This window comes from Cololabis saira, chromosome 3 (genome assembly GCF_033807715.1).
Source record: "Cololabis saira isolate AMF1-May2022 chromosome 3, fColSai1.1, whole genome shotgun sequence".
NCBI lineage: Eukaryota > Metazoa > Chordata > Actinopteri > Beloniformes > Belonidae > Cololabis > Cololabis saira.
The window spans coordinates 46,288,837-46,309,859 of record NC_084589.1 but is presented as its reverse complement, the minus strand read 5'-3'; the positions used below and the strand labels follow the sequence as shown (position 1 = coordinate 46,309,859).

Here is a 21,023-nt window from a genome sequence, read left to right as displayed (position 1 = left end):
TCTGCAACAGAACCTCAAAGAAAAACTTCTGTTTAAATAATTCAGCTGTAAACAAATTTGTTTTATTTTAAAGTCTATTCTCTGAGGTACAGGGAGCCAGTGTAAAGATCTGGACACGTAGTGATGTGGTCCACTTTCTTAGTTCTGGTGAGAACCCGGGCAGCATGCATTCGGAATTAGCTGTAGCCGTCTCATAGACTTGTTAGGCCTATGAACACATCAACTAGATCTACACACTGTGGATAGAACCCCACAGGCCAAGTAGGCATAGTACCCGGTGTGGAAGATCCTCATGAGGAAAAAGCACTGGAGTTAACATATGAAAAAGTAAAAACATATAAATAAACTTAACAAAATTTAAAAAAAAAAGTTAATACAAAAGTACATAATAAAATAATTGAAAAATAAGTATTTAAAATAAGAAATAACTAAAGCTGCAAGCAGCGATGAAAGGGCCCTCGCGCGTGCAATTTTCACCAATAAAAGTGAAGGACTCAAAACCAAGTCGTATGACACCACCCATGACTCTTTATGTCAAACCATTCAATGTTATGGCAGAAAATAGGAACTATCAAATATCGACCAATCAGAAGAAAGGGCTGAGCTAATTTGCACTAATTATGGTCAAGGACTCAAAACTGAGTCCGATTACTGGGAACAGGTATTGCGGTTGGTTCATTCCTCCTCAATCTGTGCGAGGCACGGCCTACTACAATGTAAAGTAGTGTACAAAGTTCGCTACACTAATTTGAGGCTTTCTCGAATTTATCCAAATGCACCTGACTCCTGTAACAGGTGCAAACAATCCCCAGCTGACCATTCTCATATGTTCTGGTCCTGTCCCAGGCTTGCCACATTCTGGTCGGAAATCTTTAAAACTCTTAGCACAGCATATAACACAACCATCTCTCCTGATCCGCTCTTAGCTTTGTTTGGGGCCCCCCTACAGCCTTTGACTTCTAGAGTCTTAAAGAATGTCCTTGCCTTCACCACCCTGTTAGCCAGACGCCTTATACTCCTTAAATGGAAACACTCTCACCCTCCATCTCATAGTAGGTGGGTGGAAGAAATTCTACTGGTCATGAGTCTTGAGAAGCTTAGGTTTGCCCTCAAAGGTTCCTTAGATTCATTTGAGAGGACCTGGAGACCTCTGCTAGGTCATATTGAGTCTTTGACATCTCTAGGTTGATGTGCTGACTAAGCCCCCCCTCCCCTCATTTTTAATTTTTTATTTGTTGTTTTTTGTTTGTTTGTTTGCTGTTTTTTTTGTTTTCCTCTTTATACTTGTTTATACTACTGTTTTCTTGTCGATGGGTTTGTTGTGAGTGCGGTTGTGGGGATGGGAATGTGGGAGGGATAAAGAAAAGTGGGGAAAAAAGGAAGGAGGGAAGTATTTCCTGTTATATTGCTGTATTACCGTTCTGTCGTGAAACTACTTCCAATAAAAATAATCTTAAAAAAAAAAAAAAAACTGAGTTCAATGACATCACCCACGAGTCTTTATGTCAAACCATTCAAAAGTTATGGCAGAAAGTAGGAACTATCAAATATGGACCTATCGTCGCCACCTTAACGCTTTTGACTAAGAAAAGTAATGCGCATCGTCGCACAGACGCACATTATGATGTATAACACACCTGCGGGCACGTTACATTTCGGGCGAAAAAGCAGCTGAAGAAATGGCATAAATTTCGCCAAAACTACACAATTAATTAACAATGGCCGACTTCCTGTTCGGTTTCGGCCTTGGCACCAAGAGACTTTTCTTTAAGTTGCGACATGATACAGGTGTGTACCGATTTTCATGCATATACGTCAAACAGTATTGTGGGGCTTGAGGCACGAAGTTTTCTAGGGGGCGCTGTTGAGCCATTAGGCCACACCCATTCATGCAAACCATGACATTTTTCGCCAGGCCTGGCTTGCGTTCAAAATTTGGTGACTTTTGGGGCACGTTTAGGGGGGCAAAAAGGCCCTCATTTCGTTGGAACCAAATAACTTTATTTCTCTCTATATCTCCATTAACAATGACAAAACTGGTGAAAAAATGTATTTTATAATATACAAATAGTACAAAAAAGTTACTAATTTGCCAAGAGAAGCAGAACCATTTTTAAAAAGCTAACATAAAACTGAACTTATTAGAATTATACCTTCAGATTTCTTTCTCTCAGAATAACAGATTAAACACATTTCTATCACTGTTTTTTTTCTAACATGTCTGTGCCATTTTAATGAACACTTCAAGAAAAAGCTGCCACAAACTCATACACACATTTTATCCAATATGAATACAATTGTGACTTCTTAAACTAAAAAGCTGCCCCACACTGATCACACGTACGGCTTCTCTCCGTTGTGAACACGTTGGTGCTTCGTTAAAGCACCTGATTGAGTAAAAGCTGCCCCACACTGATCACATCTGTACGGCTTCTCTCCAGTGTGAACACGTTGGTGATTCGTTAAAGCCCCTGATTGAGTAAAAGCTGCCCCGCACTGATCACACCTGTACGGCTTCTTCCCACTGTGAACAAGTTGGTGACTTCTTAAATGACCCGATTCAGTAAAAGCTGCCCCACACTGATCACATCTGTACGGCTTCTCCCCACTGTGAACACGTTGGTGACTTCTTAAATTACCCAATTGAGTAAAAGCTGCCCCACACTGATCACATCTGTAGAGCTTCTCTCCACTGTGAACACGTTGGTGACTTCTTAAGTTACCCGATGCAGTAAAAGCTGCCCCACACTGATCACATCTGTACGGCTTGTCTCCAGTGTGAATACGTTGGTGACTTCTTAAATTACCTGATGTGGTAAAAGCTGCCCCACACTGATCACATCTGTACGGCTTCTCTCCACTGTGAACACGTTGGTGCCTCGTTAAAGAACCCGATTCAATAAAAGCTGCCCCACACTGATCACATCTGTACAGCTTCTCTCCAGTGTGAACACGTTGGTGACGTCTTAAATGACCTGATGTGGTAAAAGCTACCCCACACTGATCACATCTGTACGGCTTCTCTCCAGTGTGAACACGTTGGTGACTTCTTAAAGCACCCGATTCAGTAAAAGCTGCCCCACACTGATCACATCTGTAAGGCTTCTCTCCACTGTGAATGCGTTGGTGACTTCTTAAATGACCCGATTCAGTAAAAGCTGCCCCACACTGATCACATCTGTACGGCTTCTCTCCACTGTGAACACGTTGGTGACTTCTTAAAGTACCCAATTTAGTAAAAGCTGCCCCACACTGATCACATTTGTACGGCTTCTCTCCAGTGTGAATACGTTGGTGATTTCTTAAAGTACCTGATGTGGTAAAAGCTGCCCCACACTGATCACATCTGTATGGCTTCTCTCCAGTGTGAATACGTTGGTGACTTCTTAAAGTACCTGATTCAGTAAAAGCTGCCCCACATTGATCACATTTGTACGGCTTCTTTCCAGTGTGAATACGTTGGTGACCTCTTAAATGACCCGATTTAGTAAAAGCTGCCCCACACTGATCACATTTGTACGGCTTCTCTCCAGTGTGAATCCTCTTATGGCTCTTCAAGGATGATGAAGTGGTGAGGACTTTCTCACACTGATCACAGGGGTAACCTGTGGGCTTCTCTTTGCCTTTACGTTTCTGTAAAGAAAGAAAGAGACTTAGATCCTGTTGTCGGTTGACCTGTCAAAAGTTTATTCAGTTGTATTTAATAGCTTTCTATCATGGTGATTGCAGTGAAACAAAGAATCATTTTCTAGGGGTCATATTAACCATGTCCTGTAACAACTATTTCTTTACAGACAAAAACATTCAAATAAAAAAATCTCGGAAGGTCAGAACAAAAAGCAAGTGGTGAAAGCTGCTGAAACAAAAACCCTTAGAACACATTCATCGACTGTTTACCGAAGCCACTTGAGATGACCGATCTCAAACTCTCATTAGAAATGTTGTCTTTAAAACAGTTTTGACGGGGACATGGTGGCGCAGCTGGTAGTGCAGCTGTCTCACAGCAAGAAGGTCCTGGGTTTGATTCCCGCCGGGGAAGCTGTGGGCGCTGAAGTGCGTGTTAGTTCCCCCATGACTTCAGCACCCACACCCTGGGTTGGGTTGGCGAAAGGGGCTTTCTGTGTGGAGTTTGCATGTTCTCCCTGTGTTCCCTTGGTCGCTAATGTGAGCTACCCTCACAAAAACACACAGTCCTGGGCTACACATGCCCCCTCTGGCCAGCCGGGGCACCAGATGGGGTGGGGGGGGATCTGGCCGGAATAACATGATCCTTCCACGCGCTACGTCCGGCCAGAGAAGCCCCACCCTGTCTGGTGAAAACTTGAAAAACTTCAGAACTTGATGTGCAGAACTTCAGTCAACCTGTAAAATATGATGTCAAAAACAAGTCCTCATCAAGATAGAGATGTCATAAAAAGGAACAATTTCAGCTATAAACGAGCCCCAAAACAAGCGACACGAGACAAAAACAACATTTCAGCAACCTGAATTTATTTGTTGCTACTTTCAATTAACATACATGACAAGTAGCATGAAGTCCTGTGGTCTTATGTTAAATATGATTCAATTCACTCAGCTCAATTAAAAACAAATAAATTAAAGGAGCTTGAGGCTGGATTGTGGCAGGATTTATGAAAAAAATCCGTATTTTCCGCATTTTAAGTTTTCTAGTAATAATGTCAGATGAAGCGTTCCAAACCCAAAAGAATGAGCCCTCTAGTGCAGGGGTTCCCAACCTTTTTTGTGCCAAGGACCAGCAGAAGTATGAACAAAAAGCTCGTGGACCGGTTGACAATTTATGTCAATTTTAATAAACATTTTAGAAAAAAACAATGCATTTTAAATAGGGCTGCAACTAACGACTATTTTAATAGTCAACTAGTCATCGATTAGTCGATTAATCGGATAATTAGTAATTTTTTCTTAAATTTAGTATGAGGTTGCTTTAATTATGTAGCAAATGATAATAAACACGAGAAAGATGGGTACTTCAATGAAAAATAGATATTTTATTCAATTTTGCTGCTGTTCATACAAAAAGTAAATAAAAGGCCAAGGACAGGCACAGTAATCAGGCAGTATAGACATAAATCCATAAATAAATAAACCTCTGTCCATTATTTTTCATTTTTTAAGGACAGGCAATTGTGTTATATAAAAAATAAATGATCAAATAAAACGTCTCTAATTTTTTCTCCATCAAGTGGGTGAAATGGGTTCTGGATGGCAGGACGTCCTCTGGGTTGAACAGGTGCATCATTTGTTGAAACCATGGGGTTGAAAACCGTCAGCATCAACCATGGAGAGCTGCTCATATCACAGATCAGCTGTATGGGCTCAAATTAATGAAGTATTTTGTATCTGTAAATAAACTTTGTACTTGTAGAAATATTTTGTGCGTGTGCAAAAAATATTTGTACTTGCAAAAAATATTTGTACTTCTAGATACAAAGCTACAAAGTTTTTTTTACAAAGCTACAAACTTTTTTTGTGGCAAGACTGGGCTGCAAACTAATACAAGTAAATTGACTTATTTTCATAAAGCACCTTTCTACAAAGAAATTTACGTTTTACGTCTCATTTATTCATTCACACACGCACTAATATACTTGGGAAACAGTTAGGCACCAAATATAATATATTTAATTTTCTCAGATGGCAAAAATAAGAACTTTATTGATCCCACATAGGAGTAATTCATGTTATATCAGCTATAGAGAACAAGGTAGTGCCGAAAAACAATATATATCCCCCCTCACAAAAATAGAGACATATTTTTTTGGCAACAAAACAAATTTAAAAAAATTCAAATAACAAAATAACATATTTGAACCATTTTTCAGACAATAAAATAATAATAACAACAAAATGTAATGTAATGTATAAAAATGTAAAATATGCTTTGTTAATGAGAGAATATGTTTCTCTATTTTTCTTATTTTTGTGAGGGGGGAATATATATTGTTTTTCGGCATAACATGAATTACTCCTATGTGGGATCAATAAAGTTCTTATTTTTGCCGTCTGAGAAAATTAAATATATTATATTTGGTGCCTAACTGTTTCCCAAGTATATTAGTGCGTGTGTGAATGAATAAATGAGACGTGGTTGTGACGGAAATAACTTGGAGGGACAAAATGCACGGCCAAACGGAAATATGAAGGTAAACACAGGAGGTTTTTAACAGAGTGGGAAAGTTTAATATATATATATATATATATATATATATATATATATATATATACACACATACATACATACATACATACATACATACATACATACATAGTCCCATATTTGTATGACTGGAGGGGGAGAGTACCGTCACTTATTTTTTCCCCACTTAAAGCACTGCTTCAAACGCTCGTACATTATCAACGTGCTCCCTTGATAAGCAACGTCTGCTTTGCAAACCTTGCAAGTAATCTTTTTATTCGCCATATCCAGGCTAAAACGCTCCCAAACTTTTGAAGTTTTGTTACCCGCAGCTGCGCTGAGACGCAAGAAAAAAAAAAAAAAGCTGCGCTGAGAGGCTGAGTGTTGCGCGGTTCTCCGCAGAGATTGTATGTGATGAAGTGAAGTGAGATGCCTCACTCCATTGGAAAAAAAAAAACATCTGGTGACAATTTTGATTATCGATTTTTGTCGACAACATCGGCGAATCGTTGCAGCCCTAATTATGATCGGAACCCAAGCCATTTCACGGCCCGGTAGGAACAGCTCTGCGGCCCGGTACCGGTCCGGGGGTTGGGAATCACGGCTCTAGTGTATCTCTCCTTTGCCTTGAACAGGCTGTGTGCTGCAAAATGTGCTGCAATTCGGTCCCGAATTTCCCGCGCTGTCCTGCGGATCTGACGTCACATGACGCTGCATGCACGTTCTCCCCGTTCTCCCGTGCCGGCTTCACTGTTGGCTGCAGTACCCCCGACGGCCGTCGTGGTGAAGGGTGGCGCTAGAGAGTCTCATTTCTTAAAAGGGGCCTCAAGCTCCTTTAAATTCATTGGGCATTAAAATTATGAAATTACATTTATAAAATTGAAAGTTTAAAGTCCCTATAAGGCCCAAATAGCTCACAGATGACCATAAAAAAATTCATTGGGAGTTATGCGAATGTGTGAGTAATAATAAAGAAATTCTTTCACTCAGTTATTTGAAAACACTAGTGTGGAGAAATCTTGTAGTTGTTAATGAACAGGATCAGTGTAGGTTTTTTTTATTAAATACAAACTTATCTGAGTGCATTACTTTTTTTTTGCCAAGGTGTTTTTTTGTAATATCACACTGTGTCCTCTGACAGGACATAGTGTAGGAGATGCTTTTTTCAGCCCTTCTTTCCTCATTCAATATTTATCTTGATTAGTCGTAACAGTGGTGTTGGCAAGTTGTATATAAGATGAACCCAAGAGACAAAATCGTCACCCAGAACAAATTTCTCCAAGACTTTTAAAAGGTACTCCTAGTCAACTTGGTCAAAAGCTTTTTCGGCATTGAGACAAATAAAAGTTTGCTTTGATGATGTGGGGAATTTATGACATTAAATTCATGACTCCTTACAATGAAAAACAAAAACCTGTTGGGGATGAAACCCATCTGATCTGGGTGGATAATAGTAGCTATGCATTTGTTGAGCCTAGTTGCTAATATTTGAAGCGGAAACAGCAGTGGATGATTTGGAAAATGACGTTAACTCATCCTTTGAATACCTGAATGGAATTATGTCAAGGAAGACCAGGATAAAGCGCATCCTAAGGAGAAATGCAGAAGATAATGAGAGCACAATCTCAACCATTTCCCGACACTCAAACAATGAGGTGAGAAGACAAGCAGTCAAGTTGCCTAAACTAGTCATTGAGAAGTTTTCCGGAGATGTCAGCAAGTGGCAATGTTTCTGGAGCCAGTTTGAGACGGCTGTTGACAGTAATGTAAGCCTAACAAAGTCTGTTAAATGTACATGTTTGAAATGTGTATATATATGGCACAGCAGCTGTAGTTATGGGACTTGTCTATATCAGATGAAAATTATTTAGAAAAATTATGACAACGCAAAAAAAAAAGCTTTTCCAGACAATTTGGTCGTAAAGATCTGATCATAAATGCACATATGAATAAATTGTTAAATGTGAGCAGTTAAAGGAGCTTGAGGCCGGATTGTGGCAGGATTTATGAAAAAAAATTCGTATACGTTTTAAGTTTTCTAGTAATAATGTCCGATGAAGCGTTCCAAACCAAAAAGAATGTTTCCTCTAGTGTATCTCTCCTTTGCCTTGAACAGGCTGTGTGCTGGAAAATGTGCTGCAATTCGGTCCCGAATTTCCCGCGCTGGGCTGCGGATGTGACGTCACATGACGCTGCATGCACGTTCTCCCCGTTCTCCCGTGCCGGCTTCACTGTTGGCTGCAGTACCCCCAACGGCCGTCGTGGTGAAGGGTGGCGCTAGAGAGTCTCATTTCTTAAAAGGAGCCTCATGCTCCTTTAAGAAATAAATTTAACTTTTATTTATTTATATAGCACTTTTCATGCAGGTTAAGTGCAACACAAAGTGCTTTACATTAAAAAGTGAAAAGGGGGCACATCCAGGTCACGAATGGAGTAGACGTAAAGCGCCTTCGCTCCCGCAACATTTCTTTTCAATCTAATATTTAAGACAGTCTTTTCTCTTACAACATGGCATTTGTCGTGCCTGTTCATTTTTAATCACTTTTACTAAGACTCAGTGACCAAATGGCATCTAAGTCCGACCAGGAGGGAGGGGAAAAAAAGACGATGAGTCAGCGGCAGTTAGCATGGCGGCTATGACCAAGCTACTTGAAGAGCACAGAATAGCCCTCTCCGCTGAGATTAAAATCGGCCTTGGCATCCCTCGAAACCAAACTAGACAGTGTTCAAACATCCATCGCTGACCACGGACACCGACTGACTTCTCTGGAAGACAACGCGAACGAAGTCAGCGACCGTTTAGAGGCGGTGGAAGCTAGATGCAATGCTCTGGAACAGGGGTTTTCAATTCCGGTTCTCGGGCCTCCCTGCCCTGCATGTTTTAGATGTTGCCTTGCATCAACACACCTGATTCTAATTAATGGTCCTCATTAGTTTGTCATCAAGGTCTGTACAACTCTGTTGATGACACAGCTCCTTGTATCATGGTGTGCTGAAAGCAGGGTAGCATCTAAAACGAGCAGGGCAGGGGGGCCTGAGGACAGGAATTGAAAACGCTTGCTCTGGAGGATTGCGTCAGCTAGCTAAAAGCTAAGACCATTGATCTGGAATCCCGCAGCCAACGTAACAACATACGGATAGCGGGAGTGCTGGAGTCTGCAGAGGGCACACAGCCCACTACCTTCTTCTCTAATCTCCTGCTCGAAATACTCGGCGATGAGGTTCTGAGTTCGCCCCCGGAGCTGGACCGAGCCCACAGAGCCCTGACCGCTAAGCTGCCCAGGCGTAGGCCAAGACTGGTTATTGCACGGATTCACAACTACAGGGTTAAGGAAAAGATCATCCAAGAAGCTCGCAAGAACTATCCTACCAGGGGAACCCGGTGGCGATCTTTGAGGACTACTGCCCTGAGATTATGGAACAGCGCACAGTTTATCGGGAGGTGATGTTCACACTCTACCAGCGGGGACCCAAGCCATCGCTGCTGTACCCAGCGATGCTGAGAATCACGACCAAAGACGGTGGGAGCAAATACCTTGCTTCGGTGAAGGATGCCAAGGACTTTTTGGCGTTACTAAACTGAAGCAAACATAATGTACGGTAATTATGGGAGGCGCGTTAAACGTTCTCTTTGATGTGTAGCATCTGTGTTTTAGCCACGAGCTACGGCAGCTTTATAGCAGCGTTGCTGTGCAACGTATTATACGTGAGGCCTGGAGCTGTCGGTACACTACGCCATGTTCCAAGGTTGTATTTGTTAATGGTGATTAATGTCCGGTTTATTTTCTTGGCTTCTGAAACTTTGAGGTGAATTAGTGACTTCGTAGCCATGTTCTTTGCCTTTCTATATACTACCGTGCAATGTTTACAGGTCAAAGGGTGCGGGATGTGACGCTCCAGTTACAATGTTAAATTTTACATTTTTTTTTCTTCTTTATATTATTTATTTATTTATTTTTTTAATTTAGTTATTTTCTAAATTGTCCATACCTTTCTTCTTGATATATATTTTTTTATTATTATTTCAGAAACTCTCAATTCAGAGGGAGGAGATAATACCCAGAGAAGTATATGTATGGGAAAGTAATCAGGAAGAGTTTGCGATTGCAGTTTGAATTGGCTGCAAATGGGGACGTGTTGAGGTGTTTTTTTGTTGTTTTTTGTAGGTTTTGAGGGGTTATGGGAGGGGATGGCGATGTACATATTTTCTAACTGCAGGCACACATTTAAAGGAGCTGTCTGTAAGAAATGGCCAAAACTGGTACTGCAGTCACTTTCAAAATATTGTTGAGTGGCGTGTCCCCTCCCCCTCCTCCCCCCAACCAGAGGTTGCCAGGTAGGCTGCAGAATGCAGCAGGAACGTAGGCTGCCATGGCTGCGATAATTAGAGCCGAGCTGGCAACCCGGATGCCGAAACAATACTGACTTTGTGATTGGGAGATAGGTGGAGGGTGGAGCTTCAGAAACAATACTGACTTCAGGGCTCCAGACTGCGACCAAATGCTCGCATTTTGTGACCAAAATTTGAGTATGTGCGACTGAATTTCATGTCCACTCGCACACGTGCGACCAGTAAATTTGCCAGTGTTTTTTTTTTTTTTTTTTACACGTTAAACGTGGAAGGAGTGCCTCAATGAACCCCCATATTTGCAGGCCAATGAGTGTGAAAGGGAATGACTTGGGGGATCTATTTATTTATTTATTTTTTTTTTTTCGTTTAATTTCACCAGCTCAAAGCAGGTATTACGCCCGGACGACATTTAATGCGACACAACTCGCTGCCGCCGCGGCGCGCACATAAAGTTAGAAGAAAGAGGCGGCGGGTATGTTTGGTTTTAGTAACATCATGCTCAGGCCATGAGTCTGCAATGGCCCAGACGGGAGACACATGTAGCTCAGTGCTTAACTTTTATTTTTAATCCACTCTATATTCTTCTGGTTGTTCTCCGATATGTCTCCCCTCTAAAGCCTGATTTATGGTTCCGCCTTAAATCGACGCAGAGCTCTGCGTTGTTGTAACGCGGAACCATAAATCAGCCTTCACCCGGTACATACATAGGTTTCTCTAAACATCTGTCCCCGCTACAGTTTTAACTAAAAGAAAATGTGCTCCAATACAGCAGGGCTCATAATTTTATTTTGAACACTGCTTAAAATTTGCTTGACACAAATGAAAGTTAAATTTTAACACGTGGGAAAACACCTAACCTTTAAAGTGATGTGTGTTGTCAGGTGTAATGGCATTTTTAGGTTAGACATAAGAATATTTCTTGGTAAGATCCTTAGTCCTTAGTTATTTGAGTGAAGGCAGGGAATTTGGTCGACTGGTGTAAGTTCAGGGTTTTAGTAAAGACACAAGTAGGGAAATGTTATTGGCCAGTACCCCCAATATTTGTACATTTGTTAAGTACTGTGTTTAACAGTTACATTCATGGCTGAAAGGTTACTAAGCACTTTGTTACCAAGCACTTTTTTTATCATGTGAATGTATGTTTTTTTTATATATAATGACAGCAATGGTGCTGTCAGTTTACTTTATGTTGCGGCATCTTTAAAAATGCACAATAAAATGTAACACTGCATTTGAAACAGCACATTGTGGTAATTCATTAATCTATTATGAAATACGTATTACTAATGCACTGAAATGTAGTAGAAATGTAAACATTTGGTTAGCGTGTCGATAAACGATGTGCGCTCCTAAAATTTCTGATTGTGCCCCTAAAAATTTTCAGTTAGGGGCTACTGTGCTCCTAGTGAAAAAAGTTAGTCTGGAGCCCTGGACTTGGTGATTGGGAGATAGGTGGAGGGTGGAGCTTCAGAAACAATACTGACTTGGTGATTGGGAGATAGGTGGAGGGTGGAGCTTCAACATAAACATCAGTTGAGGGCTGCAACTCCTCTTTTTAAACTGGAATATCCTGGCTTGAGTGCTGTTGTCAGTGACATAAGTATTTGAAATGAACATGATTTTTAAATGTCTGTTGACATATCGGGGTCATTTTATGATTCGTTTTAATGTTGCTCTTACATACAGCTCCTTTAAGATTATCTGTTTCTTTTCTTTTTCTAAATGGCAATGGCTAAACAGGCTAATATACTGAGCTGGAATGTCAAGGATCTGAACAATATTGTTAAGAGGAAGAAAGTGCTCACTCATCTTAAACAACTAAAGGCAGATATTGTTTTTTTTTTTTACAGGAAACCCACTTACGGTCTTCCGAGCATTCTAAATCTCTATCTGGGTGGGCGGGGCGGTGTTTTCATTCTACCTTATATCAAGAGACGTACCGTTCGAACCTACCCATATCATAGCCGATGGCAATGGCAGGTTTGTAATTGTATCAGAGAAACTTTTTGATACAAATGTTGTCATGGCTAACATTTATGCTCCAAATGTGGATGATGTTGCCTTTTTTGAACGGGTATTCTCTTTAACTGTTGGTTCAACCCAGAATTAGATTGCTCTTCTACCAAACCAGCCACGAGGAGTAAGGCCCTGTCCCAATACTCTCACTACCCCTCGTTTTCATCCCTACCCCTAAATTTTGCGCGTTCCCGTGAGGGTAATGGTGTCCCAATTCCTCTTTCCACCTAGGTGTAGTGACAAAAAGTAGTGTAGTTGCTATGAATCTCTCCCTACGGACGTAGGGATTTCCGATCCTCACTAGTTTTCTAGGGACAGAAAAATTTCCCAGAATGCTTTTCGTCGTCATTTGCGGACTGAATCCAAAAAAAAAAAAAAAACATGGCGGACATTTCTTATTTTTTAGTGAATAAAAATCAATATTTTGAGTTAGTTTCTGCATAAAAATGCGTTTTGATTACATTTCTAGCGAGAAATATATATTTTACTTTCATAATATTTACTCAGTGAATGTACATAATCACTAGTTTGCCCGTTTGCCGAAGATCACGCCAGAATAAAGATTGATTTATGGTTCCGCGTTACACCAACGCATTCTGCGTCGATGTTACGCGGCGACGCGTGGTAAAGTGGTTCATAGAGCCCATATGTCAAAGTCCAAAATAGCCAGCATGTACCTGGACATCACCCCCACCTGTGATGAATGGAAATTTGACGACAAAACTCTTTTTCACATGTACTGGCTGTGCCCTCGCCTCGTTTTTTGGAATGAAGTTTTCCACACACTCTCAAAAATTCGGAAGCATAAACTAGTTCCAAACCCTATGACTGCTTTGTTCGGTCCTTCTAGCAATGACGATCCCCGGATGACTTCTACTGAGCATCATATGATCTCTTTCTCCTTGCTTCTGGCCATTCTGCTTAGATGGAAAGGGACGGCCTCGCCCACACACACTCAGTGGCTCAGAGACATTATGCACCGTCTTACTCTAGAGAAAATAAGATTTTCAATTAGAGGCTCAGAGGGTACATTTTATAAGACCTGGCAACCCTTTTTAACTTATTTCCACGATTCTCATACAACTTATGGCGCTTTTATACTAGTACCTACTCAGCGCGACTCGACTCGCCTCCACTTGCCTCGTCCTCGTTTCTTTTTAGACACCCAGATGAGAAGTAAGCGGGCTGGAGTGAAGCTGCTGTGACGTATTTGATTGGACCTGAAGCAGGCGTTTCAGGTCCATACGGGCCAGAACAAACAGACTCAGGGACAGCTTCTTTCCCAAAGCTGAGAACATTCTGAACTCATAAGCTACTGCATACTGCGCTATATTCTTTCATCCATTCATGTGCAATATTCTTTCACTCATTCATGTGCAATATTCTTTCACTCATTCATGTGCAATATTCTTTCACTCATTTATGTGCAATATTTTTCCATTCATTCATTTTCATAGTGTATATATATTTATATTGTCTGTTTCTTATTTTGTTTTTAAATAGCCTTTTACATGTGTGCACTTTTATGGAGCTGCTGCTTAATTTCATTATATTATTATAACGACAATAAAGGCTTTCTATTCTATTCTATGTTTTAATGTGTAGGTGGCATTTGTGTGGGGGAGTATGTGTGCTGTGTGGGTATTAAAATGCATCAGTAACATCAGCAGCAGCAGCAGCAGCAACAGACCTCTAAACATCAAAGTAGGAACTTATTTAGTTTTATTTTTAAAGTTAAGGTTGAATCACTCTTCCATTTAAAATATATAATTTGATCTTATTTGATCCCAGGGCGACATGTGGGTGATGTCTTGCCAAAAACGCTGCAGCGCGAGTTCTGACTCAGACCAGGAAGAGAAAACACATTAGGCCCATTTTTAAATCCTTACACTGGCTACCCGTTAGATTTCATGTTGATTTTAAAGTTCCTTTATTAGTTTATAAAGCGCTACATGGGCTTGCACTAGGGCTGAACGATATGGACAAAATTTCATATCTCGATATTCATGCCAGATATCTCGATATCGATACGATACGATATGACTTCGGTTCGGTGAAAACCAAGCATTTTTCAGAAAAATAAAAACATCAGAAATCAAAAGAGTGCAGTTTTATTGATTAGAACTCACTGCCAGTCATCAACATTAACATAAAGTCACTCAATAATAAATAATAATCAAAATATTTTACTGTAGCTCCGCTTTAACGATAAATAACCAATGCAGTTAGAGTTAGAGTTCAGTACATGTTATTGATTATTGATTGGACGCTGCAGCTGAACGGACTGTCACAACATCACTGCAGTTTCATGACGGAGTGAAGACAGATTACAGATTAAACTCATGTTTCACTCCCAGGTTTCATATTTGATTTATTTTCTGTTTCAACAATTAAAAATCTAAAAATGTTAACTTTCAATCTGATGAACAAAAGAACCAGAAAAAACTTTCTTAATTTATTACTGCGCATGTGCAATCCCCCCATTTGTCCAATCCTTGTTTTCAGTAAACGAATAGGAAATAGAGAAAAGAGTTTTCCACTCGCTGTTTTAATTCCCAATTTCGATTTTCAAACACATCAATGAATTTTTTATTATCAAAACAAAAGATGGGGAACGGATTATTTTGGTTTATTTCTCTATTCTCTATTTTTATTTTGTAATTTCAAAACTAAAAAGGGATGGCCGACGTCGCAATTTTCACCAAGCACGACTTGCACAACACCTCGCTCTGGTCGACATCATCCTTTCTAAATCCAAAATACCTCCAAGTAATGGAGGATGATTTATGTTTTGGCACAAAATTAGATTCAGCACTGCCACCGGCCGCATTATCCTCCGCAATCATGTCTCTTTTCTTCCGTTTGGATTTCTCCGCTCTTCTCCGCTCTCCTGTGTGTGGCTGTGTGCGTCTCCGTCACGTCTCCCTCCCTCCTATGTTTGTCATTGGTTGGCTTCAGCTGTCGATCAACAGCAAGCATGAAATAAGCTTTGTGGTTGGCTGGCCGTAGTGGTGCGTTCAAGAGCAATCTTAAAAGTAATGTTTATGGAGACTGCTCGCGCTGTACAAGCAGGGCGAGCGGACATATATCGTTTATATCGTTGCTTTTCCGTTATTAATGTCTTGAATGTTCATATCTCGATATAGATACGATAACGGTATATCGTTCAGCCCTAGCTTGCACCAGAGTATATTTCAGAGATGTTTTTATTCTATGAACCAGGAAGGAACTCAGATCCTCTGGCTCTTCCTTTTTAGCTGTTCCACAGAGTAGAACTAAAACATTTGGTGATGCTGCTTTTAGCCACTAATATGCTCCAAAACTGTGGAACAGCCTGCTGGAGGATCTGAGAGGAGCTGGAAATGTGGACATTTTTAAACGTAGACTAAAAACTCATCTCTTTGGTCTGGCTTTTTATGTAGCATCAAATTTTATAATTTTATTCTCTTTAACATTTTTTTAAGAGGCATTTGTTTTATTTATTTATCTATTTCTTGTAATGTTTTTATTATTATTATTATATTTTATTGTTGTGGACTGATTATTTTTTTAGCCTTAATTCTCATTTTAATTAACTATATGAATAGCCTACTTTATTATTACAGACTCAAAAGGTTCCATATAAAATACATAATAAAAATTACAGGTCACACATTAAAATACATGCAAACATCTGTTCCAATGTTTCCATAGTCCAGATGTGAACCTTGTATCACTCCGTCTGATGTTAGTGAGTGCAGTTAATAAGTATGTCATTAGTGATGCACCGAAATGAAAATTTGTGGCCGAAACCGAAACCGAAAATAATAATAAACACTTGGCCGAATACCGAACAATACCGAACATGGTTCTTCGCAGTTTTTCATTTATTTTGCCAATTTTTTCACCATTGCATAAATCAAATAAGTTTGATTTAGGCATGCTTTGAAAAGAAAAAAATCTTTTACAAAATTACAAGGTAGAAAACATTTGTTGAACATAAAAAACTGAACATTTTTTAATTTCCCAGCATTTCTTAAATATTCCAGCAGACATTATACCAGCAAAGAACAATAACTTAAAATAAATAAATTAGCAAAATAAATTTTGTGGCCATCTTTGAGCTTACGTTAGGCTTAACTGACTGAACATTGTAACATAGGCCTTAAAACAATAAAAATGCATTAAAGCGCTCAGGGTTTTTTATCATTTCAAATGATAAATCAAACTTGTAGCTGAAAGACTTTGCAGATGTGCCCCCTCTAGCTATTTGAGCAGAACATTCATTGCAAACAGCCATTCTTGTATTATTCTCTGCCACTCTAAAATACTTCCACACTGCTGACATGTTTGCACCACTTCACTCCACGCTCTTCGCTGTTTGATTTCCTCATCTAAACGCACCTGTAATAGATTGATTTATGTTGTTTTGGTTCCACCTGCTGGTGAATGTTAGTTAAATTCTTATGTGGTTAGTTTTTGGTTGGCCAACTATTTATGTGGTGCGCAACCATTACGGGAGCGTTATGTGGTTAGTTTTTGGTTGGCCAACGATTTATGTGGTGCGCAACAGTTACGGAGCGGCCAGTCTATTTATATTACAACGCCGTTATTAATTGTTCGGTTTTTTTCCCACTTATTCCACCGAACACCGAAAGTGTTTTTTTGCCATTTTCGGCCGAACAATTTCGGTTACCGAACAATCGGTGCATCACTATATGTCATGACATATTGTAAATCAGTGTGCATTGGTCTCCCAGTTTTTATTTTTATGCTTATTTTTCAGTCAAAATGTTAAGCACTTTGTATTTCATGTACCTGGATGAAAGGTGTTATACAAATAAAATGTCATTGATTGATTGAATGAGCAAACGCTCTCCATGCGTCTCTACGATTCTGGTTCGGTTCGTCAGCAGGAAACAGACGGACCGAGAACGAGCGGGTTCTGGACCTGAACACTGACCTGCAGACCAGCAGCTTTAGTCCTGCTGGATGAGGAGTCCTGGTCCTGGTTCTGGTTCTGGTCCATCTCCTGGTTCTGGTTCTGGTCCATCTCCTGGTTCTGGTTCATCTCCTGGTCCTGGTTCTGGTTCTGGTTCTGGTTCATCTCCTGGTCCTGGTTCTGGTCCCGGTCTGTCTCCAAACACGTGGCCTCCACTCGAGCGTTGCCTGCTAGAAAATGTGGGATTTTATTTTATTTATTTTATTTATTTAAAGGTTTAGTTATCAGGGACAATGCACATTAAGAATACATTTAAACAAATGTAAAATATGCCAGAATTAGCTAAAAAGGCTATTTTGCATCTGCTGTCCCTGGACTGGTGTAAAATAGTCAACCGTAAAGAAAAATGATTAAGATATAATCAATAAAACATTTCCAAATAAGAAGGCTACATCAGAATAAAGATTAATAAGAGACTAAGCTAAAATAAATACACACACAGGTTAACATAAACTCAACAACAGACAATTACAAACGAAAACAGAAACAACATGAAGCTATTATTAGTTTTATAGTAGGTAGGTAGTTTTATATAGTAGTAGGATTAAAGTAACCAGAGACATAAAATCATCGTAAACCGTCAAAACCAAAATGACAAGTCCATCGGTGTAACAGCGGGTAAAGCCTAATTTATGGTTCCGCGTTAAAACGACGCAGAGCCTACGCCGTATGGTACGGCGTAGGTTACGCGGCCACGCGCACTGTACGACGTAAGCTCTGCGGTGGTGTAACGCTGAACCATAAATCAGCCTTAACAGGCACTCACGGCTCGGTTTCGTCGTTAAATCTTCTCTCGGTGACTTCCAGACAAACTGAAGCGTCTCGTCTTCTTCTTCTTCTTGTTCTCTGTTCTCTGTTTTCTTCTTCTTCTTCTTCTTCTTCTTCTTCTTCTGCTTCTTCTTCTATGGCGTTTATTGGCGGTTGGCAAACCAACTTGAAGGTGCATTACCACCACCTACTGGACTGGAGTGTGGAACACTAGACTAGCAGACAAAATAATAATAAAAAATAAATAAGAAAAGAAGAATACCTAGTAGAAATGACGGCTGTTATATCTCAGTGTGTTTCAGCCTCTCCACCCAAACAAAGTATCGTGAAGGTGTTTTTAGGATGCACTTTATGATGTTGTCCATGTTAATATTTTGAAGGGGAATGTCGTCACTTTTAACTGTCCCTGTATCAGAGAGAGAGTTGATGAAACAGGCAGCTGTTGCAAATATTCTGTTTCTAGGGCAGGTATGATTGGCTGTTTATAATCTGATATGAGCAAAGTTTCATGTTTTCATGTTTCACTTGATACTGTGAAGGTTTCATTAAACTGCATTTAATTTTTTTTATGCCTCTAGTGGCCCTTTATTCAAGTTGCAGACAGGAAGGGGGTAGAGAGAGAGAATGGGGATGACGTGCAGCAAAGGTGCAGGCCGGGATTTGAACCTAGGACCGCTGCAGGAGGACTGTAGCCTCAGTACATGAGCCGCTACTTAACCCACTACGCCACCGAGCTGCCCATTAAACTGCACTTTTAAACCTTAAATCAAAGGTTTGGTTTTATTATTCCCATAGATGGACATGAATGCACACCATTATTTATTGCAACTGTGTGGTTAAAAAAAATAAAATAATTCAGTATATGTTCAAAGTAGATACTGCTCTAAATTTTACATTTAACATTACGGTAAATATGTAGAATCATAAAAGAATTAATGAAAATAAAAACTGAGTCATGATTTTGTATTTTCTTTTATAGAAATCTAAATTATTTTTCAAAATTATACTTATTTAAATTAAGTCAGATGTGTTTAAGATCTTAAATTTGACATTGCATTTATTCAAATTCTTATACATTTATCTTACATTCTAATTAAGTTTTAGGCATTCAGTAAAATGTCTTAATATCATTAATCTCCACAACTCAAAATACTAATTAGTTCACTAAACTTTTTTTCAGTTCAATTCATGATGATTCTTGATGAAGCCAAGACCAGTGAAATAACAAACTGGATCAAAATGACGTGATTGAGGAAGTTGAGGATAAAGGACAAAAGTTCATCTCCACTTTTCAACTTCATTTGATGACATTTCTCTTTCCACATTGTTTTCTGAGCTAAATGCTGGTTGTACTGATCACGCTGTACCAATAATCTGCGTCACTGACAACTTTCCTCTTGTTGATGCACTAAAGTCTTTTTTTATTTGTCTTTTTATTATTATTACGATAGATTGTTCACTCTTGGGTTTATGTTGAGCTTTTATAACTCACCACCAGGGGTCACTGCTGCTCTTTCTACATATGGAGAGTGTAATATTCCAGAATTAACAATAAAATGATTCATCCATCTAAAATGAAAACTTAATTACATTTTCATGATATTTCTGACTAAATATGAGTTGAGGTAAAAAGACATTTACTTCTAAACGGATGTCTGATATAAAAGGGTTAAATCCAAAGTCTGTCCTCTTCCTGGAATCTGATCCCGATGATCCTCCCTCTTCTTCCTGCTCTCCAACCTGCAGATCTGCAGCTTCAACACGGATCTCAACATCAGCTTTAGAATAAATAATGAGTCAGACGAGTTGTAAATCTAGTACAACTTGATTTTATACATGTGATTAAATAAGTTAATTTCATATTATTTAAATAATATGAAAAACATACATAAATATCTTGTAACTTTAGCTTATATAGTTACAATAACAGCATGGATCATTTGAATTACATTGTTTTGACTTAGTTTGTCCCATGAATTACACGATAATCTGATGTACGTGCAGCTCAGATTTTAAAATTCTTAAAGCCTTTTACAGTTTTCAGCGAACTATGTATAACATCACAATATATTGCAAAATTTGGATACCGCAATATCGTATTGTATCGTGACTCACACTCATTTCCTCATTCACCTTTAAACCAAATGTTCTTGTTTTCTAAATCAATAAAAACATTTTAAAGGGGAAATAAAAGCAAATCGTATCTGACTGCACTGCCTTCTGAAATCTTCAAGATTTTTTGTTTAATGCTGCAGACATTAAAGTTTATAAAATGGTGACAGATGGTTGGCTGTTCTGTTTCTGACGTGTTGATTGTTGCGTTTCTTCTTTTGTCCTCGTTTCTCTGAAGATTCTTCATGTTTTTCAGAGGAACATTGTAAAAACTGAACATGTAAATATATCAAACTTGGACTAACCTCTGAACGGAGTAGATGGAGAGAGTTTAACAACATGGAGCTGCAGATTAACTTTACAAAGAGAATGTGAGTGAAGAAGAAACAGACGGGAAAAAGAACGTGTGTGAGAGGCTTTGTAGATGAACAAAATAAACTGCCACGTTTAAAGAAACATCAGCAAATACAAACAGCTCTTTATTTGCACCGTGGAGACGACAAGTTACCAACAGCAACAAATAACGATTTTAAGAAGGAACAGGGATTCAAACAAACTCAATGCAGAACTTTAAAAAAAAGTACACAACCACATTGTTCCCTCTGCGTCAAATTGACGGAGAAGCATAAATCCAGGTT

General features: G+C 39.4%; 1 protein-coding gene across 2 annotated transcripts; it reads right to left on the bottom strand.

Moving 5' to 3' along the window:
* Nucleotides 1–461: 461 nt before the first annotated feature.
* On the bottom strand, nt 462–18,376 carry LOC133440381 (zinc finger protein 665-like). 2 transcript variants are annotated; one of them, XM_061717627.1, is made up of 3 exons: nt 18,272–18,376; nt 17,467–17,675; nt 462–3,633 (listed from the first exon to the last, which is right to left on the bottom strand). In XM_061717627.1, exons 2-3 carry the CDS (start codon nt 17,608–17,610, stop codon nt 2,335–2,337), a joined length of 1,443 nt encoding a protein of 480 aa, XP_061573611.1. In that variant the 5' UTR covers nt 17,611–17,675; nt 18,272–18,376; the 3' UTR covers nt 462–2,334. The 2 variants fall into 2 exon arrangements, with proteins under 2 accessions (XP_061573611.1, XP_061573612.1); XM_061717628.1 differs by having other exon boundaries at nt 17,467–17,672; nt 18,272–18,355.
* Between the last annotated feature and the right edge of the window lie 2,647 nt (nt 18,377–21,023).

Bases quoted from the DNA above. Each gene is read 5' to 3' on its own strand.
- LOC133440381 (XM_061717627.1), bottom strand. From the start codon at position 17,610: ATGAACCAGAACCAGAACCAGAACCAGGACCAGGAGATGAACCAGAAC. The intron at 3,634-17,466 runs GTCAGTGTTCAG...CTTTCTTTACAG, and splicing joins CTAAAGCTGCTGGTCTGCAG to AAACGTAAAGGCAAAGAGAA.